We start from the raw sequence: 27,921 nt of genomic DNA, 5'->3' as shown, positions 1-27,921 counted from the left end.
GGATCTGGTAAGTTCTTAAATTTTGCTTCCCATTTGATTTGTCACGGTTACTCAATTTCGTATTATTTTACTTATTTCTGCAGATGTTTCCTGTTAGCGGGTGTCTTTCTCTCTTTTTCTGTTTGATTGGTAAGTTTTACTTTCTTTAAATAAAGTTTGGGCACACCCGGTTGACCTGTAGTGTTAGAAAATGCTCAGTTTGCCAAGTAAACACTTCGTCGTGTACAGCTGTATATAACGGCATGTTTTAACAACATTTGACATTGAATAGCTCTATTTGTTGTTTAATGATTTTGTTGAAAAATCTATGTATTGTTGGGGTATCTGGCGTCTTTTGGCGTCTTTTTGCAAATGTGAATAATTATAAGCTATCATAGAAGGATTACATCATTTATTTTGCTGTATGAAAAATACTAACAATGACATCTGGGGAATTTAATTGCAGGAACAATTCAAGCTGTGGAAGAAAAGGTGAGATTTTTTAAACCAGATAAGCTAATCTTCAGAAAAATAATATGTAAAGCCATCATTGAGTACTGCCCGAGAGATACAGAAGGTTTACTGCACGTTGGGCAAGGTTTTAAACTGCGGATGTTACTAAATTTTAAACCAAAACTCGATCAATGGTTTCAAATATCGATTTAAAAAGTTTATCTTTTAATATTGAAATTTGACATTAAGATATCATTAAGGGATCTGTTAAACAATTAAAAATACTACTGATTGGCGGCAGCTGTGCTTTACCATAATTATCTTCTTAATTTTCTTAGCTTCTCCATCGTCACATGACGGAAATTGAAATACAGAAGTTCTTTGGCGTTCAGACCTCCGCAGATGGTATGGTTTTGCTTTCTTAATTTTTGATGTTAACAAGTGTTAAGAAATGTAGCAGAAATTTAAAAAGATTTAGAATTGGGAATTTATATTCTTCTTCAATGAGTCGGCGTTCTGTGGTTAAACGACACTATTAAAATAAAAAAATCTTCATAGGAAGTAGTAAACTTTGTTTGAAAGAGCGGCAGTTTCTGATATATGGTATATCTAATTTGATCTCTTTAGTACCTGAGTACGAAATAACCGAGCCTTATCAGTCAAAGGAAGATGGCGAGTTCGTGACTCACACGCGCCACAAGCGGCACACGCGCGACATTCACGAAAGCGGGGCACGGTTCTACAAGATGGACGCATTTGGCAACAAATTGCACCTGAAACTAACTAGAAACACACAATTGGTGAAACCGGGCCTCGAGCTTGAAACGAGGCTCGAAAACGGTGACGTCACAAGGACGCCTGTCAAATCAGATTCACTCTTTCTTGGGAAAGAGATCAACGATCCTGACTCTTTAGTGGCCGTAAGCAACGATAAAGGACTGGTAAGTTGGCTAGTTTTTATCAGAATTGAATAAACAATAAGCCATTGCAGTATTCAGTAAAATGTAGGAGTGAAGTATAATTTCATGTAATGCAGTTATCCCCTTCTACTGTTGTTCAAAACATCGCTATTTGCTGTAAATAATTATCGTAATGGCCATTGGATGAGGTTGAGCATGATAGCGAAAATCATCAAGCCCAAAGTTTGTGTTATCTGTCAAAGTACGCTATGGCTGTTCAAACAAAACACGAACTTAACAATTAAGGTATCATGTGAAAATCGAAAGAACAACAACAACAACAACAAAATGTTTTACTATGCACTTAGAAAAATGAAGTCATCATTTTTTGGATTTAACCCGTAAAGCATTTTGTTTAGCAGGTTGTGGAGTAACTTTACTTTTTAATGTGTGCATAAATTTTTTTCGGTACCAGTCTAAATTAGTTGTTTTCTCATGGTCATGGTTAGTGAAAATAGTAAATAAGCTAAGAGAACAAAATTGATAACAATACAACTTTTAGTCACTTAACATATGCTTTCAACAAATTCGAAACAAATGTTCTCTTTCATTCATGTCCATTCATTTCTTTAACAGACAGGCATGATCAAACTATCATCTGAGACGCTTTTTGTTCATCCACTTCCTGACCACTTAGCTAAGCACGTGACCACTGGAAGTGGAGCCAAGCCGCATCTTGTCTACAGGAAGTCGGCAGAACCACTGCACTGTGAGACTAAAGCAGGTAAATTAGACAAGTGTAATCATGTATGGAGCACTTCGTAATATCATGCAAAATGTTTGAAGAAAACAAACAAACAAAGAAGAACAGCTTTTATAACGAATAAGTATCATTTCTGTTTGTTGTATTTCATTGCAGCTTCAAACCTTGTAGCTACTGGCATAAAAAATGACGTCAGAAGTGACAGTTATAATCCTTCTGTACATAAGTACTTACAAGCGGCGCTTGTGGTGGATGAAAATGTCGTTGCTAAGCATGGAAATAGCACCGCAGACTTCTTGTTAGTCTTGGCGAATATAGTGAGTATTGTACCGACATCTGTGAAATTTGTATCACGCGCTGGTTTGATATTTAGTTTTTGTTTTTTCGTTTTAATTTGTTTCTACTTGTTCAGGTTGCTGGGTCATTCCGTGACAAATCTATTGGGAAAGTTAAAGTGAATTATGTGCTGAGCCGAATCATAACCCTCACCAACAAAGAGGTATGTTTTTATAAATCTTATTGGGGCGCGATTTTTGGATCCATGCCTTAATCTTGGACAAAACTGTTGAGACATCTGGCTAAGTTTCCACTAATATGGGTCCCCAGCTAATTTTCCCCCCCCCCCCTCCCCCTATTTTAATGTCGACGTTGTTGTCGTGTTTTGAAAACGAAGCTTGGTGAGGATTATATATTTTTATTTCGCCTGTAAGTGTAGAAATTTGCGAAAAGCACGTTACATTCGTTTGTCTCAACTAGTTTTGTCTAAGATTGCAGTTTTGTTGAATTTCATTAAAGAAGGCCAGTTAAAATTTTACTGCGAAATTCTCCTTTAGTCACTCTTTATCAAAAGGTTAAACCTTTTACTGGCATTAATTCCGCTTTTTCGATTATTAGAGGGGGTCATTTTAACAAAGGTTCAGATGCACTCTGCTCGAAAATGGTTTTCAAGATCGCAACAATAAACACATCTTTAATGACATCGCTAATGAGTAAGGAGGAAATAAAGACCCTGCAGCCTATGAAGAGTCCGTATGTAGGTCATAATGAACTACACATTGTAGACTCAACTCGTGCTTTACGCTGGTAGTGCTTCGTGCAAGGTATACAATGAGGTCTGAGGAGGGTTGCTTGCAAACAAACCAGGCAATAATAAGATTTCATGCATCTCTTTACCTCAAGATCAATATTTGATTATTTTAAATGTTGTTTTTGCGATTTAATGGAAAGAAAGGGTCACATCTCGAAAAGGTGTCCAAAACTAAGAATCTTAATCATGTAATGTTTATTTTAAATGTATATCCTGTGATTGAGTAGCATGCCTTCCGATCCAGCTCTGCCCTGAGCTAAGTAAATGAAAACAGTAATCATGGATTTAAATTTACACTTTAATTTATGGTACTTTCTAACTCAGTGCATATTAAAACTATCATTACCGTGTAATACTAGGCGTCAACATTAGCGTAAAGTTCTAGGGGTTACCATTCAGGCTTATGAAAGGCTGTGATTCAATTACATCCGAGCTGAGTTCCATTTATGTTTGTTTCTTTGATTCTCCTCAAACACCTTCAGGTACTTCACTCAGATTTGCCACTTTGGGCCTACTATGTCCATTTCTAAATCTTCTCCGGACGCCAAAAAGGAACTTTGTTTAGACGTCATGTATTTTGACCTAATTATGAATCACGAAACAGGAAAACCCTTAATAATAACAAAAGAACGTCCTGTAACATTGATTGTGTACACCGCATTGCACAAATAACACAAAAGCATGGCGTGGGTTACCATTCAGGCTTATGAAGCTGTATCACATCAGAGCTGAGCCATTTATTGTTTCTTTGATTCTCCTCAAACACCTTCAGGTACTTCACTCAGATTTGCCACTTTGGGCCTACTAGGTCCATTTCTAAATCTTCTCCGGACGCCAAAAAGGAACTTTGTTTAGACGTCATATATTTTGACCTAATTATGAATCACGAAACAGGAAAACCCTTAATAATAACAAAAGAACGTCCTGTAACATTGATTGTGTACATTGCATTGCACAAATAACATAAAAGCATGGCGTGGCTCAATAGTTATTTTGCAGTCGTTAATAAGCATACGAAAATCGGCTGCTGGTTCGTCAGCTTTCCGTCTTCTTCATAATAAAGTTTTGCTTTTTTTCTGAAACTAATACAAAAGATTTCAACATTATCGTTGAGCGTTTGGTACATTGAAGTTTTCCTTGTTAAATTCAATTTCCTGCAAAATCTGAAAAATATGATTTTGATCCCTTTAGTAATTTCACGGTAAAGGAACACGTTAATTAATAAATAAATGACAAAGAACTTCCAGCAACGTTAAGTGTTTAGCTAGAATATATGTTTACGGAAACTGTGCACTTTGTGAACAAACAAAGCTTCAAAAGTCATGCTGCAATTAGCACAAAAAACGGGATGTGGGACCTGGCATCAATAGCATGCTATTAATAAAAATATTGTGACCTAAAACTGTAAGAATATAAAAAAATAGTGACCTAACACTGTAAGAATATAATCCATGTAGTTCTAAGCTTTCTCAATTAAATGTTTTATAAAAATTTAAAAGGAAGAATTCCTTTCTGAGTTTCAGTTATACTGAAACAATTACAGTGGTGGGAGTGGAAATTAGTTGTGGTCGCACTCCCATTTTCTTCAAAGCCCTATTGCTCAAAGTACGAGCAAACGCAAAAAAAAGCACGAATCATTAGCAAAATATATCTGTCGTAGCCATTGTTTTATTCATTCATTTTATTAACAGTTTACATTGACAATTTACAGAAACATTTTTTTAAACTGATTTACATTAAATAAAATTTAATTTAACGAAGAAAAGAAAAGAAGGTGAAATATATAACTTACATCTGGTTACTTACAATTTGGTATCCACAACGTCTTGTTCGAATGCTAGTTGCATTTGACTTGGACATGTTTCTATTACTGATAGCATCGACATCAATGTGCAGGTCCTGGAACTTCTTGTTTCGACAGTTTTCTTTATGTTAATGTTATTAGCTTTTCGCGACGTTCTAAAGCAATTGTTGCCCAGCGCTTGTTTGAACTCAGAAATCCTTAAAGCATACACCACTGGATTGATGAAAGAGTTAGAATAATTAAGTAGGACTGTTAAATAATAAATGGTTAAAGTTCCTGGCGAGATATTATCGACAGAGACTATGAAGAATATTACAATACTTAGCGGTAGCCAAGACAGCAAAGATAGAATGGATACAAGCAACAAAGTCTTTGTCAAGCGCCGGTTTTGTGAGCTTCTGTTCATTTGCTGTTGAGAAGCGAGACGTCCCTTTCTAAACTTTCTCCAAACAGCGATGTTACAACTGCATATGATAGATGCTACAGTCAGAGCGTATGGTATCCACGTATATATAGCGTGCCTTCGAGACATGAAGCTAAGTAATGCAAGGTATACTGCAGAAAAGGAGAGCGCTGTTATCCACGCCATAGCAATGACCACGCGATACGCTTTTATTGTCAGTGTGCGATGTTTAAGAGGCCAGTAAACAGCGTAAAATCTCTCGCCAGCCATCAAGACCGCAGAAATTGTCGACGCCTGAAGAAAAATGGTATCTACGATTATGTAGAAAAAAATAAGAAACGTATTCATAGTTCCTTTCCACAGTTGAAAGTGATGCACCCCAATGATGTAAATATGAACAGGCAGGGAGACGCTTCCCAGCATCAGGTCAGCAAACGCCATATTGATGACTAGAAAAAGACTTTTCTTACGAAGTCTCTTCGTTAGTACAAAAAGGACAATGGTGATCAAGTTTCCGATGACAATAAAAATAGATGTCAAAATGTAAGCGCTGCACCAAGCGATACCTTCTGCATTAGAAAGTTTGTTTTTCCATAAATCAGACGCACTGCTTGAGCTATTGCCAACTGCAGCGGCAGACGGCGTGATGTTCATTTTCACCTTTTATGATAGATTTTTTACTTTCCTTAGGAGAAGGGTGCTCTGCCGTAAGGAATGGAGTTGTGTTATGGGTGGGAAAGAAGACTAAACTGGAAGCGTCTTACGGCGGCAGTTTGTTCCGCCGACTGATCAAGATAATAATCCTTGACCAATTAGTGGCAGCGACCTTGACACATTATTATTAAGGCTTTTTATTGGAAGACATTGTCTTGAGTAGCTATCATCAGACGACTCCCTTGAGTGAAATGTTTTTATTTAGATAAAAAAATAATTTAATCATAGTAAAGTAAGGTTTGACAAAAGTAAGTGATATGCATTCAACATTCACCCGATATGTAGCCAATCGTCAAGAAGTTTGCCCTATTAAAATAGTCTGTTTATTCAGAATGCATGTAAATAAACGATATTTTGCTATTGTAAGTAGGAGATTTCCCACCAGCAACCTCAAATTGTACAAAAAATCCAATTCGAACAAACCATTTTTAATAAATGAATTTGTCGTTCTGTTGAACACTAGGCTAATTCTTTGTCACGACTATTCTTTGTGTGCTCTCTGCATTATTTTAAGTGAATCGGATTTATACATATATTTTTGCACTCCCTCCATTTTATTATTTTGTTTATACCGGCGATTTTAATTAGATTCACTGCTTCATTCAAAAGTCAGCTGGCAGGTGAAAAGATTACAGCGCCATCGCAGTGAATCTGGAACCCCAGTGATCTATTCTTGAGCTTTTTTTGTTGGCTGTAGTTTGGCCGTATTCTCTCTGAGAACGTGGAACAGGATGAAAGCTTCATAGTAAAAGACATCAATGTTACATTTTGCGGAAGAGGAAGGACTTAACAGCTCCGTAAATGACTGGAAATTGGGAGGGCGAAGCGCCTTAGTTTAATTAGTAGTGGCACCGGCCTCGTTGGACAAATTATTTTACGCCTTAGGCCATTTTTAGAAGACATTGTCTTGAGTAGCAATTATCAGTCGACCTACCTGAATAAAATGTTTTTATTCAGATAAAAGTTATTTTAAATATTATCAAGAGATGGTTTGACAAAAGTAAGAAACATGATTTTAACTTTTTTCTGTTCTGTGGCCAATCATTGAAGATCGAGCTAATGATAATTCACCCAAATAAAAATCGATTTATTTAGAATGTATGTAAATAACAGATAATTTTACTATTTGCCTTTAAAGTGAAACTGCTTGTCAGTAGGAGATTGCTCAACGGCGCCATTGGTATATGAAAAAAAAAATACTAATTGGAAAAAACATTTGTTTTAAATGCATCAATTTTTGTGTGCTTCAAGACCCTTTAACAATAAAATTATTCTTTTGCACGGTTTATTTTCACGTGCTACATGTCATTTAATTAGACTGATACGTTCATTATCATGAAATTTTTATTATTTTTGTTTGTAAGAAAGACAATTTGATTAAATTTGCTAATGAATTCGCAAGTCAGCTGGCAAAGCAGATTATACTGCTATCGCAAAATGAGAGTTCTTTTCCCATGGGCTTCCTATAGTCTACAATTACCAGTTTTCTCCTGAGATCGTGGGGCGAAAACAAGCTTAAACCGAGGAAGAAACTGTGCCATACAACTAAAATCAAACTTCAGAGAGAAAAGTCTTCTGTAAAAAATTCTCAGAAAAAAGATTTAAATTTAAGTAAAAGAAAAGTGATTAATATTTTTATGTGCCTTAACTTAATTTGACTCACAAAGTGACAACGAGACCCGCTTTAGTCTTGACAAAGTTGGGCACCTAAGCCTTTTTCGAAATCAGCTAAATACTTACTATCGCCAGATTGGTTTAAGAGCTTCTCGCTTCGCATTGGAACAAGTACATTGAGATTTTAGGAACTATAGCAAATGAGATCCCTTTTCTTACTCCGCCGATAACACCTTGTGCGGTTGTAATCTTAGTGTTCTTGTTAAAGAAAGTAATAATTTTAATTATTTTATCCGTAGTTTTCCAAAAAAACAGTTTTTCTTTTTTTTTTTTTACTTTTTTTTTTTTTTTTTTTTCTTTTCATGCTCCCAGCACAAAGAGCAAAGCAGGGCAAGGAACCCAAGTATTTGTCTTTAATATAAACCATGCTGTTGGTGTATTTTTGTTAAATATTGATGCCTGTACAAAAAGTTATTTTATTTTGGTTTCCTGCAAAAGGACCCCTGTAACACGTTCTTTAGTTGACTTCTGTTCTGAAACTTTTTTTATTTTTTTTTTTGGATAATTTATGGCAAAAAGAAACACAGAAACTTAAGTAAGATTTTCTTTTATTTGTATTATCTGTTCAATCTATAAGTTTGTCCTTGCAAATTTGTTAGTTGTGTTTGATTTTATTCTGTCAAAAGAATCTCTGTAATTCTTGTATTCTTTTAAGACTTTTTTTTATCTAACGATAGTCAGATTAATTAAAAATCATCACGTAAACTTCATATTTAAAATGACAATTCTCTGCACGTTAATTTTTAGACCTTTAAAATATATCATATTAAAAGGTATAACCTGTAAGGGATTTTTTCCTTGAAACTGTTTTCTTTTAGCTAAATCTAAAACCTGACTCTAGCAGTGGAGAAAAGCTGGCAAAGATAAGGCAATGGGCAGACAAGAACAAGCCCGAGAACAAAAGCGATCCGATGTACTTCGATGATATTTCACTGGTTCATGTGTAAGTCATACATCTTAATAAAAAAGTAGTGGGGATGATAACGACCTTGTGGTTTAAATGCTGTCATTTGTGAAGAAATTTTAAATTATTGACGAGCATCCCCATCATCACTTTTACATGGGATAACCCCGGCTAAATCTATCCATTTCCTACAGGTTATAACCTATATAAACTACTTTCATTTTGCAAACAGCGGATCAAAGACGTTTGCATAGTCTTCTGTCGCCGTAATTGACATTTATAGTGTCAAAGTGTTTGTTTGCTTTGGTGTTCTTTTTTTTTATAAATGCAAATATATTTAGTATTGGTATAGGTCTGAGACAAAATGTACACTTAAAACAATATGAGGTTGACATTTTTTTTTGCACTTTTTCTTTTTTTGATTTTCATCTGACCAGTGGACCTGGTGGAGGTAACTATCTTAATTAATTAATTAATTAATTAATTAATTAATTAATTAGTATAGTAAATAGTATAGTATAGTATAGTATAGTATAGTATAGTATAGTATAGTATAGTATAGTATAGTATAGTATAGTATAGTATAGTATAGTATAGTATAGTATAGTATGATGTATGATGTATGATGTACACCCCCGGAGGAAGGCACAAAAAGATATATATGTCAGTCAGTCAGTCAGTCAGTCTCTTTTTTAACTTTATTTATTTATTCATTTTTATTTGCTCTAGATTTCAGTGGTATCAGCATTTATTTATATTAATTTACACATTGCAAAACTTTATCGGTTTCTTTTTCCTCGTTATTCCCACTTTGAACTAAGCTATCGCAGAAACTGCTTCATTTTTTTTAATTTAGCTGTTTATTTTTAGGCTTAGCCTTGGCCGGTGGCATGTGTTCATCTAGAGTCACTGGTAATGTTAACGGATACGCAGGTCTGCAAACCGCTGGAATTATTTTACACGAAACCGCACACAAGTAGGTTTCTTTTCTTGAAAGGGACAGACTCGGATACAGCACTGAAACTACTGTTAGATTATTTTTCAGTTAAAGAGTGTAATGAGTATGGCAGATCGCGGGTAGCCGTTTTTTGACAAATTAAGAAAACTTCGAGTTTTTTGTTGGTTCTCGTCATTGCTTCGAGGGTTTTTACTCCGCGTTCTCCACTTTTCCTCCCTCCTGAAAAAGCAGCATTTACAAATTCCAACTCGACCTGGATAGAGCACCCGCATGAAAACCAGCTAGAGCTGATGCAGCTTCCTCTCTCAATGTAGTAGTTCATTTAATTTTAATTAAACTCTTTAAACAAATATATATTTTCTTCCCTTGAAATAAATTTTGAGAGCCACTGTTCGACGCAAAGTCCCAGGTGTTAGCTGTATTTACGATGGCAAATGATTCATGGAAATGCGAAAAGGAAATGATTTTTTAAAAATTCCTTTCTTAGCTTGCCTAAATAATTAGAAATAATTTGAAAAACTGTTGTGCAAAGTTGCGCACAACTTATGCATTCTTTTAACTTGGCAAATAACAACTCCTCTTTCTAAGTGCAAATAACGAATTGCGTGTATTGTTCGTTTTACCATTAGTATAGCGAAAAGAATCATTTTCATGGACTGTATCTACCAATATATGGAGAAAATCTTCGTTTGAATTTCTTGTGGCTTACAGTCTAAGTTATGTTAGTCCTTTGTTGCATGTCCTCGTCCTTTCTTGCAAAACTGTAATATCCGGTGAGTGTTTTAGTAATGTGATTGTTTTTATTTAAGTATTGGTTTAGGGCACGACGTAGAGTACAACTGTTCAAACGGCGCAAACATTATGTCCACTTATACTCCTGGGGGAGAAGGGGCCTTGAAATGGTCCTCATGCAGCCGAAACGTGCTTCAAAACTTCCTCAGGTTAGTAATCTAGACGTTTTGTTAACATACCACTGGGCTAACACTGAAAACAGAGCTCTCAAGTCTTAATCCGATAATTTGTGTGAGTATTCTATGTTGATGGATGTTGAAAAATACTTTGGACCGGATAAGTAAAAGTAGCTATTTTTTAAGGATTTATGCGATAAGTCACGATAAATGTTTTAATTGAGTCACTTTTTTTATCTGCACGAGGTGGGCACGCGTAAAAGAAGTCAGAAGGTTTAATTGAGATACGGATGGCTAGGGGTTGAGAAAGATTAAGACGAATTATGACAAACTTGAAAAACTTAGTAATTGCTGTCTTTTTAAAAATTTGTGCAGTCACTATTCGTGGCCCTCTTGCATTGGGGCCTGATGGTTGACAGACTCTACGTTTTTACACCCACTTTGTTCCATCACAGGTGCAAACACCTTTTCATCATCATCATCATCATCATCATCGTCATCATCATCATCATCATCATCATCATCATCATCATCTCATCATCAACTACTTGCCCCTTCAAAATAATAAATAATGCATATTTAATAGTAAGTCAGGACGAGGAGACCTTCAAGAAACCACCGGGCTTGTAGGGCAGGCCACCTGGTAATCAATATTTTTATAAATTAAGTTCTGAATGTGCCGCTTGGCCAATTCAGTCTCATTTTATTAAAAATTCTATAATCTTTTCTTAAACGTACAGAAGCTTGTCGAACCAGTGATGGATACTAGTAAGAATGCAAAATTTAAGGACCTTTATAAACGTACATTTAAGTAAAGTACTTTTTTAATAACATAGTCAGAACCTTAAATATCTTATCTGAACATCATTTATATTTTGCAGTGGTCCAGGTTCCAAGTGTCTGGATGATCCTCCGCAGATAACTCTCCCTGGGTTTAACAACAAAGATATTGTAGACAAATTACCTGGTGTTGTGTATGATGGCGATGCTCAATGTGAATTTCAGTATGGTGCAGGATGGCGAAGATGTAATACGGTATGACCTGTTAATACAAGACTTAAACACCTACAAAGGGCGCTTTCTATAGACCTTATTCCGAAATAAGAATTTTAATTCAAGAACAACCATTCCATCAGTACGATATTTATTCCATTTGCTGTAGGATTTAAGCCCTCTATTCGTGCGTATTATTTGAGACTGAGAACTGCTTCCTGCCGCATCTGAGTGGCGGATGGCTTATCTCGTTGCCACAGCCGTGGTGAACAAATTCGCGTTTCCTTCGAAACAGCTCTAGGCTTGAAAAACAATCCTCGTATTCCGGAATCGTTATAGCGGCTCAATCAAACGGACATACGGTGACATTCCACGTGGTCTTTATTACAGAAAGAGATTATTTGAGCGAACCCTTGATTTTAGTTTTTAGCGCTGATGTCGCAAAATTAAAAATTTTAGTTGGCTCTGAATCCCGTCCTTAATACATGTTTTCATAATTTTGCAAAATGTTGAACCTTACCATTTTGATCACAATTTAAACAACTGAATTATTTAAATAAAAATAAAAACAACGAGCACTAAAAAGAGAAGCCTACGTTTTCTCACCGACAATCCTATATATTTCATCCTATCGGGCTTTACCGTTTTTATTTTTTTTCAAGGAAAGAAAAACAGATTGTAGACAGTGTCAGATCTTGAAAAAAGCAAGCGTGCACACGTGGTACAGGTTTCTGTTGACACTAATATTTTTAAACATTTTTTCTGATTTCAGGGAAATTGTGCTCTTTTGTGGTGTACGAAAACTTGGGGAAGCTGTCACAGCATGTTTATGCCTCCAGCCGATGGCACAAACTGCGGACCACGTCACGTATGCTCACTTCAACTATACAACATTCAGTAAAAATTGATTGGGATACTAACAGAAATAAAATCTGGCTGACTACCCGAGTGATTTTACAAATTGTTCAGCTATACGTGTAGTTATAGTATTGGCCATCTTAACGTGTGTTATCAATGTTTATTATTACGTGGCGGAGCGCCACAATGTCAGACCGTTTTTTTTTTTTACTGTTTTTTTTTTCTGAAATCCTGACTTTCATCTGTGTTTCTGTGGCTATTGCGCTGTCAAAATCCGCCCGATGCGTTATCGGTCCGCGCGCGCAAAACAGGGTTACCGCTTCCAGTGAATGTATTTGAAATCACGTTTGTAATGTTTGTTTTCAAGATATAAGGAATAAAGTTTCTGAAAGACACCGACCACTATTTCACTCATTTATCTTCATTTGACTACGGTTTTGTTGTTTTCGCTAGTGGTGCATCAAAGGCAAGTGTGTGGACAATGGCGCTCCAAGAATCAACGGGGGGTGGAGTGAGTGGTCAAAATACAGTCCTTGTTCTGCTACATGTGGAGGAGGAGTGCAATACCGTCAGAGAACCTGTACCAGCCCCCCGTAAGTGTTCATTTGGCCAGCTTCAGTGTTACATTATTAACCGACCCCTTTGCAGTTTTAGACTCAACTCTAAAACAATCAATTTTGCTTTAAGTGTCTGTAAACAACCATAAACGTTAAGGTAAACGTTACTTGTTAGGTGCATCACTGAAAATGTGAAATTTTTTTCAAGGTCACCAAGGTTAAAAATATATTTATTAAAGAAAAAAAAAGGAAAATACAAAATATGAATTCGACAAGTCATGCCAGACGCCCGGTATTTCTTTCTTTCTTTCTTTTTAAGTTATCGATTTGAACAAAATTTCATTTGTCCAAGCAACCATTTATTTTTCTCTTTTTTTATATAAACCTACTAATAACAAGGTTTTTGACGCTTTTTCGAAGATTTCCGACCATTTTCCGAAGATTTCTGAAGATTGTTAACCCTCGGACGTACAAGGGGGGGGGGGGGGTGGATGCCACCCCCCCCCCCATAAGGTTTTTTCCAAATTTTGAGAAAACGATTTACTCTACAGTACTGAAACTTTCAGTAGCTGTTCATTCATCCTTTGCCAAAATTTTGATATGTCAACCATTTGTCCATGATATTTGACGTTGCCATGGCAACGTCATAAATACAGGCAGATCTTGCCAAAAATCGTCATTTTTAACATTTTTCTTTATTTTTTCCAGTTTTTTGAAACAGAATTGCACGATTTGTTTATTTTAACATTCCATAAGCGTTCTGACTTGATTTTGCATCAATTTCCGTTATTTTGTGACTTTCTAAGAAAGTATTGAAATCCAAGATGGCGGATCCAAGATGGCGGCTCTTATGACGTCACGTGACGTCATATGACGTCACAGCCAATTAAAATTATGTCATCTTGTAGAGTAAGCTACGGGCTTTCTTCTGAGAGCAAAACAATTTCGCTATGCCTTAATATAACGAAAACTCCGGGGAGGGGTTCCATCCACCCCCCCCCCCCCCCCTTGTACGATGGTGGGGGTATGAGTTTGCTTGTACGTCCGAGGGTTAAAATGTTGTCCAAAGGTCGTAGGCATGTTTCCGAACTGTTTCCGAACATTTCCAAAGATTGACGAAAAGATTGCTGAGGAAGATCCAAAGATCTTTCGACTTACATCGATAAACTTTGGCTGATTCAGCATTGAAAAAGGGGCAAACGTTTACTTGTCAGAAAACGTTTCGAAAACATGTTATTCTCACGTGTGAAGATGTGATTTTTTCGAGCGGAAGATTACCTGGTATTTCATTGGTATTTATATAATAAAACGTTTTATTGCATTTATTTGCACCATAAGTTGTAAAGCTAAACGCTCGTCGTTACTGTGGCAATATTTTAGAAAGCACCCCCTCTTCCTATCTTGACATGCATGCCAATACCATGTTTCTTGCAGACCTTCAAATGGAGGGGAAGGTTGCTTGGGATCAGCGAAAGGAAAATGGAAGATATGTAATTCACAGGTTTGTTTCAGCAATCGGGGAGAGCTTTATTGACCTATGTTGTTCCATACTTAGTGTAAACAATAAACGCAGTATCGGTCTGTATATAAAACAGGAGCATTGGGTAATGATTTTCCAGAGTTAGTGATATCAGCGATTATGCCATGCCCGACAAACTGATCGATAGTCAACTAAAATCGTCGAGTTATTTATTTATTTATTTATTTATTTATTTATTTTTCTACAAAATAAAATTAGCAAAATCTACTTGCGGAAACAAGATACTGAGTTAACTTTACTTATTTAAAATTAACACCTTATAAGAAGTTTTTATTTTCTGTTTTGTATTTCTATTTCGTGGCGCACCTGTAAACTAGCTTTTTAGCTAAGCGTAATGACCACGTTAATAAAGATTGTATTGTATTGCATTGTATGTGAGTGGACACTACACTTAATCTTCTTACGCACTTCAGTGTTTTACTTGCTACAAGGATATGGAATTGTTTTACGGCCTTTTAATTCTATTTACTTTAAAAGGAGTTAATAAAACCTGCCATTCTACAGTTATTTTGCTCACTGGACAGGTCTCATTATAACAATAATATAATACAGTGTAAAATTTATACAGTAACACAAACAACGGCCGAAAAAATCACTGACCATTCTTTGTTTTTGGTTTAGACCGAATGTCCATCGCCTTCTTATCGGGATTTACAGTGCAAGAAAGTTAAACCTGGCACAAGGTCCTACTACGTGAAAAGTATGTTATAAAATCAATATGTTAATATGCTTATCTCATTTTTACCGAATGGTAATGAAGGTGTAGTGATCATTCTCGACGTCACGTGTTTCCCCCTTTATTTTATATAAAAAATAAAAAAAAAAAAAAAAAAAAAAAAAAAAAAAAATAGTGCGGGGGGGGGGGGGGGGGGGGGGGAACAATAAGAAAGGTAGAGGGTTGCTTGTCGTCGGGGTGGTTCACTTAAGGTGTTTACGACAGAATACAATTTTAACGTGACGAGTCTCGTTTGGGGTTGCACTAAAAAACGCCGCCATGCTATGGTTCAGTCTACAATTAGACTGATCATTCATGAAAAATGGAGTCTTTATGGGTAAAATTCAAATTTCCGACAGGTATTCACGTTCACTCTTACCTAACTCTTATCTAAAATATCGCAAAGGTTAACACTAGCTCCACTATAAGAGTGAAATGTCAAATACCAATTAAAATACTGGTTAAAATGCGGCTTTGGGGCTCTGTGCCCTGTATAGTCTATAAACTTCAATTGCTGTATATTATCATTTTGCTTTGATATCAGTATTAGCCATGAAGTTTCATACAAATCCTTATAGTATTTTGCCGCCAACATGACCATGTGGTCATAACGCATAAATATTCAGCAGCCCGATAAAAAACTGGCTACTCGTGATAATAATGATAAACAAAAAATAATCGAAGCACAAAAAATGTCAAAGTATGTTTCTTTTTTCAACTGGTGTCGGTTGGGGGGGGGGGAGGGAGTTACATGTATGGGGAAGAAGGAGTACGAGCTTCCACCCATCTGGAATCCAGTAGCAACAGTTTACCGCGAGAGAGTTAGTCTCCACACAGCTGCAAATGTATCTGAAGGCCAGCACACACTAAGGGATAAATCCCCAGACCAAAGACTGGTTACGTTCACTATACCCTTAACCCTATTCAGACCGGGCTATTTTGGATCTTTTCAGACCGGGGGGGGGGATTCCGCTCCCCCCTCCCCCTCCGTAACTTCCAGAATATTTAAGCAATCACTTAAATATTGGTATACGTTACGTGGGATGATGACTTCACATCACGTGACAATTACATCATAATGTCAAAACAGCCGCCATCTTGGATCCGCCATGTTGGATTTCGAGTTTTTCTCCAAAACGAAAGAAAACCGCCCAAAATTACTGCAAAGTAGTCGAAATCAATAAAACAGTGCTTAAAAACCGAAAAACATGCCTGTCAAAATGCCGTTGCCATGGTAACGTCAAGTTCCTGACACAAATTATTTCCAGATAAATTTTAGATAAACTCGCAAAGTTTGGCAGCGTTTGGTTGAATCTTGAAAAAGTTATAAGCGTTCAAAGTCAGCGCGGGCACTTTCCGCCCCTGCCCCCCCGGTCTGGATAGGATTAAAAGGGGGGCCTTGGTTGTAGGGTCTTATCCCAAGAACAAACAGGTCCCGTGCACGGCCGTGGACCTGTCCCTTCACTTTAAACCACTGTATGGATTCGTGTGGTCGGCAAAGTCCACGGAACTAAATGTTAGTCCCAGCGACTAGAATTTTGACAAAAGTAGCTAGTTGACTCGAGGAGTCTTGTCCTGGGGACCTTGTGCAGAGGCTAGTCGCAGCGTGTTGTGTCCCGACGTTTTATCATGGGTGACGAACTTCCCCGTAATTTGGTGTATACCGACCCTAGCCTCGTATGTGCCGAGTCTGAAAATGACCACTGATCGAAATGTCAAACGTACTTTGATAAAACAGTCAGTTGTTGTGTTTTAATGTAATTTCCTTCTTACTATAACAAAATATTTAGTCTATATCTGCATGTGGCAGATGACTGAGACCATCTTAAGAATCTGACACAAGGAGGTTTTGGGACCTATACATTCCATATTTAGGCCATTTGTTGAGTTGACAATCCAACTCTCTGGGTCATGATCTTTGGTTAAAGTTAACCATCAGTCATTACATTGTTGTTTCTAAAAAGCAACCTCTCTTTTGTGCAGATCCTTGTGAACTTGCCTGCATAACCCCAGGACTGGTAGTAACATTTCATGGCTTAGTTCGTGATGGTGAGCGCTGCACCAATCGCCCTGATAATTTAGATGTCTGCATTGCTGGAAAATGTAGGGTAAGAAGTTAACGTTGCTGCAAACACAGTAATTCTAGGGAGTTTTTAAACTTAAAAAAAAAAAAGAAAAGAAATGGCTATGTGAACGTCGCTGTACAATAGCACTGTGTGTTGGGTATAATATTTTGTACATTTCTTTACCGTCCTTTGCAGCACAACACATCTGCGTTGTGGTAAGAACGTGTGGACCACAGCGGGGAATTTTTCAAGTTTCTATTAGGAATTGAACGCTAAAATTCCATATTCAGCTTATCGCCTAAAGAAAGTTCTGACACCGATAATAGATAGACTAATAATAGATAATAGATAATTACCAAATTATTAAGTAAAATACAAATTTTCGGCGTTGCTTTCATGGTTGGCTGGACTCCCTACTGAGGCGACGCCGACGCTGAGGACAACGCCTACTAAGAAAATGAATTTCATTATATTTTGGTTGCAAATTTAGCAATTATCTAAATGTAGTCAGTGTATCTATCGATTTGAGAACTATGGCTCTAGCAGAATATTTATAAACTAGTAAAGAGAGCGTTAAACCACAAATAGAAAAATAAACAAGTAGCTGTCGTCTTTTGTCGTGTTTTCTAAAATACGCTGAATGTTTTTATTTATCTCCTCCAATTAGCGCGCACGAAAAGCACCATTGGCTTGTGTGGCATAAACTTATTTCTATTAGTTTTTCTATTATTTACTTCAGCTGTGTCCCCAAATTAGTATGGTATCCTCCCAGGCTTTATGGTCTCTATTCTATTCTATTCTATTCTATTCTATTCTATTCTATTCTATTCTATTCTATTCTATTCTATTCTATTCTATTCTATTCTATTCTACTCTACTCTACTCTACTCTATTCTATTCTATTCTATTCTATTCTATTCTATTCTATTCTATTCTATTCTATTCTATTCTATTCTAGTCTTTAAATTCTGAAAAGGACATTATGCCACCATAATTGGAACTCAGCTCACTAAAATAATTAATATGTAACATAATTTAAAGCAACAATGGCAATGGATAGAAGTCCAAAGCACAAAGTAGCATTTCGTGAAATAAATAAATAATTGATCGAGGTTAAGTTTGTCAGAAAAGTAAAAATAACCTTGAATACTCTGCTGAAAATAATAGCATTTTTTCGTAGGCTGTCGGCTGTGATCACGTTTTGGAGTCTGGGGTGAGGAAAGATCGTTGTGGAATTTGTGGCGGGAATGGAGAGACCTGTCTTTTGGTTAACTCTTCTTACACAAAAGTTGTCTGGGATTACGGTAGGAACATTACGTATACAGTGTTTTGAGTTATAGTTAAACAAAAGTAAATAGTTTCGATACTGGGATCGCCCGCTGTCCCGGTAAGTGACTGACGTTTCTAGAACCTCAGGAGCACCGAACGAATAAATTTAAGCAAAGTAGTGTCTGAATATCAAAGTGAGAAAAAGTCTAAGGGAGCAAATACTTCTTTGCGAATTGTCATTGCATTTCCGAAAATTAAATCATAGCTGGCGTTTTCTTGCACCAAAAATGACATTGTTACCCCTCCGAAAATAACAAGCACTATACACATTATTAAATAACGAAATTTTATGGTGTATATTTCACAAAATCTGAGGGAATTACAGGTCTTCCGAACAAATATACTACTGAAATGGACCAGCACCAAGACCGAAGTCATCTCATCAGTCAAGTACAAAAGTTGTTTGTCAGTCAATGATGTTTAGTCTAGTCTGTCAAAATTGACTGACCATTCAGTTTTGCTTTATCTCGAGATTGGGGACTCCCCTATGAAGGGGGCAGTTATGCTCGTTTAAAATTTTGCAAAGAAACCATAAATGAGACCAGTTTGGGCGTGGCTCAAGCTTTCTTTGACCCCTAAAAGATAAACAAAATCCGAAAATATGATTTTTATTTGTATATTTCTTCAGGTAAGATCTTAAAATTTGGTCGGTCGCCCTTTCTCGGTGTTTCCAAGGCTGACGCCCTGCGCGGTGACGGCGGCGTCTGCTCGCACTCACATTGTTTCACGCACTGTTGATTTATTCAGGTGGTTTTGACTCCTGTAATTTGAGATCATCGCCAACTTTTCGGCTTCTAAACTGGCTGCAGTGTGGTCAGTTTGTCTCGTCCGAGGGTGTTCTCTTGTCCGCTGATTTCTTCAGGTGCAACCCTAAACGAGACCTTGAGGGCCTAAAATATTGGCGCTTTGCTCAGAACATTCAAAGTAAAAGAAAAAAATCCAAGATTTACTCCCTGGGGGGGGGGGGGGGGGGGGGACGAGCATCCCAGCCACTTTCATATGGGTGCCCCCATCCTCCAACCCCATCCTCCCTCCGGTTTTGTCGAACGTTCTAGTAAGTTTCGATGCGTCTCTACTAAAGTAAAGTAGTTCTTTTGCGTTCAGCGAGCCGTGAACGTATCGCCACATTCCGTTTGTCACTGTCGGCTTTGTATAAAATTAATTTTTCGTAAAGATCTATATGGCGTAAAGTTTCACTCGGTTTTCGAGTAAGAACATTGAAACTGAAGGTAAAGTCTCAAAAAAATTTTAAAGTTGTTTGACCAAGTTTTTGTAGTCTTCTGTCGGCATATAGTTGGTTAAACTTCATGATCGCTCGTGCGAAACGTCATTTCACTCAAGCTTTTATTGACGGAAATCTTGGAAACGTTTCCGCGGGTGTTTTCATTTCTGAAGTCGAGTATCAATGCAAGTTGTGGTAACTGTAGATTAAGCATCTTAAGACAAAAAAAAACATACGCTGTCAGTTTGTGGTTTGTGTGCTATTTTTAATAAAGAGATCAAGTATACAAAGACTACCCATATAATTCAAATAATGAGTTTTTTCAATCACCTTCCAGGTTTAGAAACAAATAACGTCATGGCTGTATTGCCTGTGGGGACGGCGAACGCCAGATTCAAGCAGAGAAAAGTAGGATACGATGCGTTGGGTATGTTCATTTTAATCATTGTTTCGTCAGCAACAAAGTAAGAGCTGAGTTAAAATTCCAATTTATCTAAAATATCTTTTTTGAGAAATGAAGAAAACATTTGCCTACAGCTCACGCATTTCAAATTTTCCTTGGATCGTGTTTAAAAAACACCGGCAAGATAGGTAAAGGTTTCAGTCAACGAAGGTGTATCTGAGATATCAACCTTGGGCGTAGTCCGAGGTGAATATATGTGACCCTCCACGGGAAAACAGTGAAAAAAAAAAGGTGAACGCACGGGCACGCGTGTCGCACGCACGTAGCGACAACGTTTGTGACAATAAATTTGGCTTTAGTTTCTAACGTAAGCTTTCGCTGGTTTTATCTCCGATTTTCTGTCGTTTACTTTGAAATTGATACTCAATTAATAGGCTCGGTTCGTCGAAAATCTGCGATTCAATCTTTGTTTGTTTCGAAAGTCGGCTTATATGGCTGCCGCTACAACTACGCTTATTGAGCACCGACCTTGCAAAGCTTGTACGTGTGATAGTTTTACATGACGAGAGAACGGTAAGTTAAACGTTTCTCTTTGAAACGGCTAGCGTGTCATTTTGCACACTTGAATTGCGTGCTATTTGACATGCTGGCGTGCCATTTCGCACAGTACAGTGGTCGACACGAAACATTGTTCGAAAAGACACGCGCCTTTGTTTTTATCGTGCTATACTAACAAAAGAAAATTTTTAATTAGGCGTGCCTTCCTGACACGCTGCTCGGAAGCCGGCGTGTCATTTTGCACACTGCCTATTGTTTAGCGTGCCATTTTGGCGTGCCCGTGCGTTCACCTTTTTCACTGTTTTCCCGTGGAGGGTCACATATGGTGACTCTGAGAATATAATAAAGATTTTAAACACCAACAGAATTTGCCACTAGTCGGGCATTTAACTAAAAAACGTTTGGCCAGGATTGAAGATGTAGAAATTTAACAAAACTTACAGTTACCAAAAGGACTGTTTCAAAGCGCGTATGTCCATCCGTGTGGATACTGTTCCCATGTCCAAATTACAGGGAAACTTAATTGTTATGTAGCTGCTTAAGGTACGTTTTCTCAATGAAATAGGAATCAAAGACCATGAAACAGGTCAATACATAATCACAATGCCAACCTGGAGTAAAGTAGTTTATTATAAAGGAACAAGAATTGAATACCACCATGAGGATAATCGGTTTGCCGATTCCATTGTTGTGGATGGGCCCACAAAAGTGCCGCTCCGAATGACGGTAAGGAGATATTTAGAAAAGAAAATGATGATGATGATGATGATGATGATGATGATGATGATGTAACCAATAAAGAACGTTATCATGTTGTCATCTAGTGTAGTGGAATTAACCCTCGGTTGTTCAAACTTGGATTTAATTTGCCAATTGCGTGCGTTTTGTTTTTAAATTTCAATGGAGAACGTATAATAGCTTGCATATGTACAGTCTTGACTCAGATTTTTCAGTTTTCTTAAGCAAAATTGCAAAATTGGTTTTTCAGAACATTCCGTTAGAGTTTTGGCTTGATTTTGTGCTAACAAAGACCTCTAGAAACATCAGAGAGTTCAAAAGAAATGCAAAGCGTTTGACTGCCCGAAATCAAACGCGTTTTGTCGATGCACTTTTTTCAAAAGAAAATCTAAGATGGCGTACCAAAAGTAAACAACTAGAGTTCTTTATAGTTTTCACATCGCCCATCGCCCATCGCCACATCGCCACACAACATTAGGCGAGATACGTCATTGCCTTAAAATAGTGTAATTCAAGATGGCGGGTCAAATGACATTGTAACATGGCACAACCCCAAAAATTGTGTCCTTTCGTAGAGCAACCTCAGGGCTTTCTACTCAATTTGTATTAATTTTGCAGTGACCCAATAGAACGGAAACCTTTTAGAACAGTTTCATCAATTTCCTATTGTACAGCGGTTTGATACGTCCGAGGGTTAACGGTAAGGATACGTGAATTTGTCAATTCAGTTGACAGGATTTTTGATAAATTTAACGGTCCACTGTCCTTAAAAGCTGAGAAACGGAACTTATCAAATTACCTATGTTCTTGGTTTTATTTCGTTTAACTGTTAACTGTTGAATAGTTAACAATTAAAATTGTAGTACAATTAATGATTAAAATTGTGCTGTTTGTTTCTTTTTTCAGTTTATTTACTTTTATGAAAGGAATAAAGGCGGAGTTGACTTTCAGTACTACAGACCGATATGGTCAAACGAAACTGCTCAGAAAGTTTCCTCGAAATGGGTCACTGGGGAGTGGTCTGCCTGCCCCGTAAAATGTGGCCAAGGTAAATTTTGTTACACTGCACTAAGAACTGCCTTTGTTCCCTAATGAACATCACGCGACTTTTTATTTCACACATCAAAAAACAAACAATGCAACTTATTGATGTCCTTTACCACATGAAAAGCCAGTCGCGATATGTTTTTTGAATTTTGGTAAGGCCTTTCTAGTCGAAACGTGTGTTACATTTTACTTAATCTAGCAGAAATACTACTACAAAACGAAAATAACAAACTTTAACTTTATTCATCTGTCTCTCTTACTCCGCGAGCCTATGGGATTTTTTCCTATCCTATAATGTGTAAGCTGTGGCTAGACCCAGTTGCTCTCGTCCAGCTTGCTACATAAGACCATTCTACCACATTTTTGTTTGCACTTGCTAAACTTTGTTCTAGCCTGTGAGTTGATTCGTCAACCGCCTTCGACAAATCGACTCAGACGGACTGTATATATTGGACATTCGTCATAATAAAATGACCAGCTGTCTATAACAGATCAATTTTGCGTTTATAGGAATCATAACTCGAGACGTTAGTTGTGTTCGATCAGACGATGGAACACCTGCCTCAGTCCAGTCCTGCTCGTCCATAGTTAAACCTCAATCACGCAAATCATGCAACATGCAGGGCTGCTCTCCAGAGTAAGTTTTTTTTAAAGATCTCTTTGTTTAAAACATATTGTGACCATCAGGGGCTTGCATAAACTGCAATCTATTTTTTTTATAGAGTTGGAAGTGATTGTCAAACTATAGTGACAGTAGGTTTACAAAGCTGGTGCACACTGTATCTCTGTATACGAAGAAAGTGAACCTTCAAAGACTTGTATCTTATTTTGTTTTAAAGGTGGCATCTTACAGACTGGAATGAGTGTTCTAAAACGTGCGGAAATGGCAGCCATTCCCGACTTCTGTACTGCCGAAAACAGATTAATGAATCACACTATGAGAATCTTGATGAATCAGTATGCGACGGGATTGCAAAACCGAACGGGTCCGAGCCACTCTTTCAACGTTGTAATGAAGTACCCTGTCCGGCGGAATGGAGGACTTTACCTTGGTCTGAGGTAAACTTAACGAATTGTCATATTTATACAATAACTGAGCTACTGCGACCTTTGTGATTGGTTAATGCCTGTTCTCTATTAGAGTGCAGATGTACAGATGACGACAATAAATTAATTTTTTTTTTTAAAAAAAAAAAAAAATTTAAATATATTTTTTCAAAATTCAATTTATAAAATATATTTTTTTTTTTTTCTCCCCACACTCTTCTTTTTTCCTTATTATTTTTTTCTTCAAAAATAAAAAAAAAAAAAAAAAAAAAAAAATTTATAAAAAGTTTTTTAAAAACAATCTATTTTTTTCCCTTTTCACATTTTTATATTTTTTATTTTTTAAAAAAATATAAAAAAAAAAATTTCATTCCCCATACATTTTTTTTTTAACCCTTCCTTTCCCTCCTACGGACAATAACCCCAAAAAAATATTCGCGGACTCGGAGGTCCGCGATTTCTAGAGATGTAGAGTTGTCGGCAAAACGTTTTTCAAAACTTGCGGGGCCACAACAAAAAGAAAAAGTGCAGCGAAATTTAAGATCTGCAGTAAAAAGAACCTGCCAAATACCGTTCACCTTTCAAGGTATTTAACTGGGCTAAAGAAGCTTGAACGGGACAGTGACTGATTCAAAAATTATATAAAGCTGTAAATGTTTGCCTGATGATGAGTAGTTTCATTTGACTACGCCACGGGAAAACCAAACGCAAGAGACAGTGTTTCATCGGGATATTCAAACATCGTAAAGAAAGTTGAAAATACGACGAAACATCGTCAAGGCAAAATTGAATCTATTCGCTAAAAAAGTTTTTTTTTTTGTTAAATTATTGTTTTCTTCATATTTTGAATTTGTAACTGTGTATGAAACATGTCTTAGTATAATAGCAGGATAAGTGTTCTTGAAATAAAAAAGTGACTTTCCCTAAGTTATCTTTTTGTATGTTTTAGTGTTCAAGGACGTGTGGTGGTGGTTTGGTGACACGAAAGTTAGAATGTATCCGAACAGACGAACTGGGACACGTTATTCCGGCTGCAAAAGAACTGTGTCGATATGCGATGAAACCACTTACCGAGGCCATATGTAACGACGATAAGCCTTGCGATCGTAAGTAAAGAATTACATACTTTGGAAGAGGTTGTATGGAAATATAACAATCATACATAGCAGTTCGAAATATGGAAAAGAAATTAAATAAAAATGAATAACTTTTCCTCTCCTTAGCGTTACTTGTGTTTTCGCGGGGTTTTGGGGCCGTTTCGAAGCGCTTCCAGAGAGGTTTAGTTCTACAGTAACTGTTTTGGTATGATATAAAGAAGTCAAAACAGTGAAACTAAAACTCCCTGGATTCGCTTACTAGAGCAACCACAAAACGCCACGGAAACACAAGTAACACAAAGAAGGGGAGGAGGAGTAATTCGTTTTCATTGAATTACTTTTCCATATGTTTCATCGGCATTAGTTTGTTTATGTGTCAGATTCTTCATGTAGCATTTCAAACTTATGCAAGACTTCTTTTCCTTCCTAGCTCCACCTGAAATACAAGTGGCTTGTTTCATTGGAGCTGATAATCTTGAAGAAGTGCTCGGTGATTTCACCAAGGAAATCAAGTGGGATAACACGAACGAAGTTGTGAAAAAATGCGCAAAGTTGGCTCATGCGAAAGATTACAAGCTTTTTGCGTTGGGCCAAAATGGCCTGTGTTTATCTGGTCCTGACACAAGACGCAAATACTACATCAGTGGTACTTATGGGGCGTACTGCAGAGACGGTATTGGAATGGGAAACAGCATGTTTGTTTATACCTTAGGTATATATTTATAGCATTTTTATTCTCTTAATGTCCTTTTTTTGGCCATAGAGTAACTTCTAAAAACTAATTTGACACACGAGACCAATTTCTTGTGTACTTATCTTATGGTCCACAACTTCGTTCCTTAAAAGAAAAAACAGTAAGAGTAATACCGCCAACAACAGTCAGCTCATTTGTTGGTTTATAACTGTTAGGCTGCTTAATGTAAATGTCGTGACCTGATTTGAAGTTCTCAGTGCTACCGTGTGTATTCAGCAGTGGTCAATGCCGCATTGCATTATGGTGGTTTCTCATATGTTCCCCCCGATCGTTTCTATCGCATCGATCGTTTGCAAATACTAAGACGATCGTAGGCGATCGAAGCGATTGGGGATTCTCATATGATCGCCCCCGATCGCCTGGTATGAGCGAAGACCTGTTTTAGCCCTATATCCAATACAATGGCAGCCTTCGATGAAAGAGCAAATCTGGTGGCCTCCTTTCTTGTCAGTTATTAGGCGACCCAAGCGATTGAGATTGCCCCAATCGTCTGTGTAATGTTCTCAAACGTTTTTAAGTGGCAGGCGATTATATGGGAACCAGTTTTTAGTCCACCAATTAGTTGAAACAATTACACCATTCTACAGACAAAACAAACACTCTAACCTTCCATAAAATCACATATTAAAAGCGCTATGCCACAAATAAAGAATCATGAAAAATTTAGCACAACATTTTCAAGTATTGTCATTCAACTCAACCTCCCCTAATTTGTTTCCTGATTGACTATGTATGCTCATTCTTGTCCTTGGTGTATCAATAAACGAACAAATATTCTTGTCGCAAGGTCTGGGAAGAAGTCAGGATTCTTGATAAAGAGTCGGTAGATGTCACAAGGAAAATCAAGGAGGCCATCCATATCAGACGTCAACGCCCAACGCTGAACAGAGACGGGGGCTATGATCTTCCCGCCATTTTTTGACCATCTTTTGTCACGTGATTAAACAATTTGCATTTACGAGACAACGTGAGCTAATTTTAATCGCTGATGAAGACTGTGCGATACAGTGGAAAGCTTCGCTCAGAAATTTTTCAGACCTTGCGACAAGAATATTTGTTCGTTTGTTTCCTGATTGTTTTATTATAACCTCTTTATTTTATCTTTGTAAACACTTCTTTTGCGCTTAGGTAACACTGTACATTGTTTTAATATACCATGACATAGCTCTTAAAAAACCCGACCTCATTTAATTATCACAAAGCTAAGATAAGGTATTATGGACAGATTATTTTCGATTTATTTAAGTTTGTCAGATTGATAAGTATGTTTAATAAGTATAGTTAATAAGTGATGATTTTCCTCGTGATAGGCGTCATGCGATTATTCCTTATACTAATTTCGCACAGAGTTAACGCTGCTTAACTTATAACACTAAAATTGTCAAAATAACATTTTGTTTCTTTTAGAACATTTTCCAAGCCTTCAGCTAGTTGGATGCTATCATGACAGTCAATATGATCGAGCTCTTCAAGACAATTATGCCAATTTCAGAGATCAGATCATCTGGACAAAGATGGAGTTGACAGTGCACCAGTGTGCGCATGTGGCCTATGACAAAGGATACGAGTACTTTGCCATTCAGTTTTATGGAGAGTGTTGGGGTGGAAAGGATGCTGGCAAGAGTTACGCTAAACATGGAAAAAGTGAAGACTGCTGGAAGTTTGACAAACAATCTGGTCATAGCGTGGGAGGAGAACTGGCTAATTTTGTTTACAAGATAAAACAGGTTAGTAAAAATTAAGTATTAATAATTTCTCGTTATCCCAGCAGTGAGCCTTGTTTCGACGGTGCGACAGGAGGTCATCCTTTTCCCCAAAAACAGCGAACTAAGGCTAATTTTCGAATATAATATTGTATACATAATATTAAACAATTATTCCATGAGCACGCACTGGATATGAGATGATAGATAGCCAACGAGGCAAGTAGCCTCGTGTTGGCTATGACTCTCATTTCCAACAAGCGCGAGTGGAATAATTGTTTTATTAAAAACACCCAAAGAATTGCAATATCTGAGCTCCCCGAAGACTTATACTTTTTGCCAAATGTGATTCAAGAGTCCCCCTGAAGTTATGTCGTCCCAAAACGTAAGGATAACTGAACAAGCCGGCGACACTGTTTTGGATTGGCTTTTATACTCAAGGAGGTTGAAATTGTTATGTACCTTCGTATCCTTGTCTTATCGTTTTCTTTTAATATTTTCAACAGGATATGGCGAGTGCAACTTTGAAGTGATAAATGGATTGGAAACTTCACTACAAAAGCGTTTTATCTTAATTTTTGGTTGCTATAAATAAAGTAGTTGTAGTTGTAGCAGCAGTTGTAGCACACGATTATGTGAAAATTAAAAAAAAGGGGAATTAAACAAAAGTTGCAAACACGGGAAGGCTGGCGTTGTTTTTTCTTACTACTAGTACCTTTTGTAAAATAATTGAGATACTGCAAGCGTT

At 37.1% G+C, this 27,921-nt stretch overlaps 2 protein-coding genes across 2 annotated transcripts; one reads left to right on the top strand and one right to left on the bottom strand.

The window, feature by feature from the left end:
- Positions 1–43: 43 nt before the first annotated feature.
- LOC144656764 (A disintegrin and metalloproteinase with thrombospondin motifs 6-like) lies at positions 44–27,850 on the top strand. The gene is made up of 26 exons (XM_078517003.1): positions 44–129; positions 446–471; positions 771–837; positions 1,060–1,373; positions 1,968–2,115; positions 2,251–2,411; positions 2,507–2,593; positions 8,595–8,719; positions 9,537–9,656; positions 10,448–10,579; positions 11,428–11,581; positions 12,312–12,407; positions 12,851–12,990; positions 14,389–14,455; positions 15,116–15,194; positions 17,193–17,317; positions 18,456–18,579; positions 20,164–20,253; positions 21,353–21,513; positions 22,432–22,573; positions 23,083–23,209; positions 23,412–23,631; positions 24,569–24,725; positions 25,147–25,428; positions 26,878–27,197; positions 27,680–27,850. The coding sequence occupies exons 1-26, from the start codon at positions 84–86 to the stop codon at positions 27,704–27,706; spliced, it is 3,537 nt and encodes a 1,178-aa protein (XP_078373129.1). The 5' UTR covers positions 44–83; the 3' UTR covers positions 27,707–27,850.
- LOC144648605 (adenosine receptor A3-like) lies at positions 4,958–6,047 on the bottom strand. Its single transcript, XM_078508120.1, has one exon. It carries the CDS (start codon positions 6,040–6,042, stop codon positions 4,984–4,986), a length of 1,059 nt encoding a protein of 352 aa, XP_078364246.1. The 5' UTR covers positions 6,043–6,047; the 3' UTR covers positions 4,958–4,983.
- Positions 27,851–27,921: the final 71 nt, after the last annotated feature.

Source organism: Oculina patagonica, chromosome 1, assembly GCF_052425735.1.
Source record: "Oculina patagonica isolate OP01 chromosome 1, crgOcupat, whole genome shotgun sequence".
NCBI lineage: Eukaryota > Metazoa > Cnidaria > Anthozoa > Scleractinia > Oculinidae > Oculina > Oculina patagonica.
This window is presented reverse-complemented; position numbering and strand designations above follow the sequence as displayed.

Excerpts from the sequence above, each read along its gene's own strand:
- LOC144656764 (XM_078517003.1), top strand. The coding sequence starts at position 84 with ATGTTTCCTGTTAGCGGGTGTCTTTCTCTCTTTTTCTGTTTGATTG. Across the intron at positions 2,594-8,594 it reads TAACCCTCACCAACAAAGAG|CTAAATCTAAAACCTGACTC; the intron begins GTATGTTTTTAT and ends GTTTTCTTTTAG. Across the intron at positions 8,720-9,536 it reads GATATTTCACTGGTTCATGT|CTGTTTATTTTTAGGCTTAG; the intron begins GTAAGTCATACA and ends TTTTTAATTTAG.
- LOC144648605 (XM_078508120.1), bottom strand. The coding sequence starts at position 6,042 with ATGAACATCACGCCGTCTGCCGCTGCAGTTGGCAATAGCTCAAGCAGT.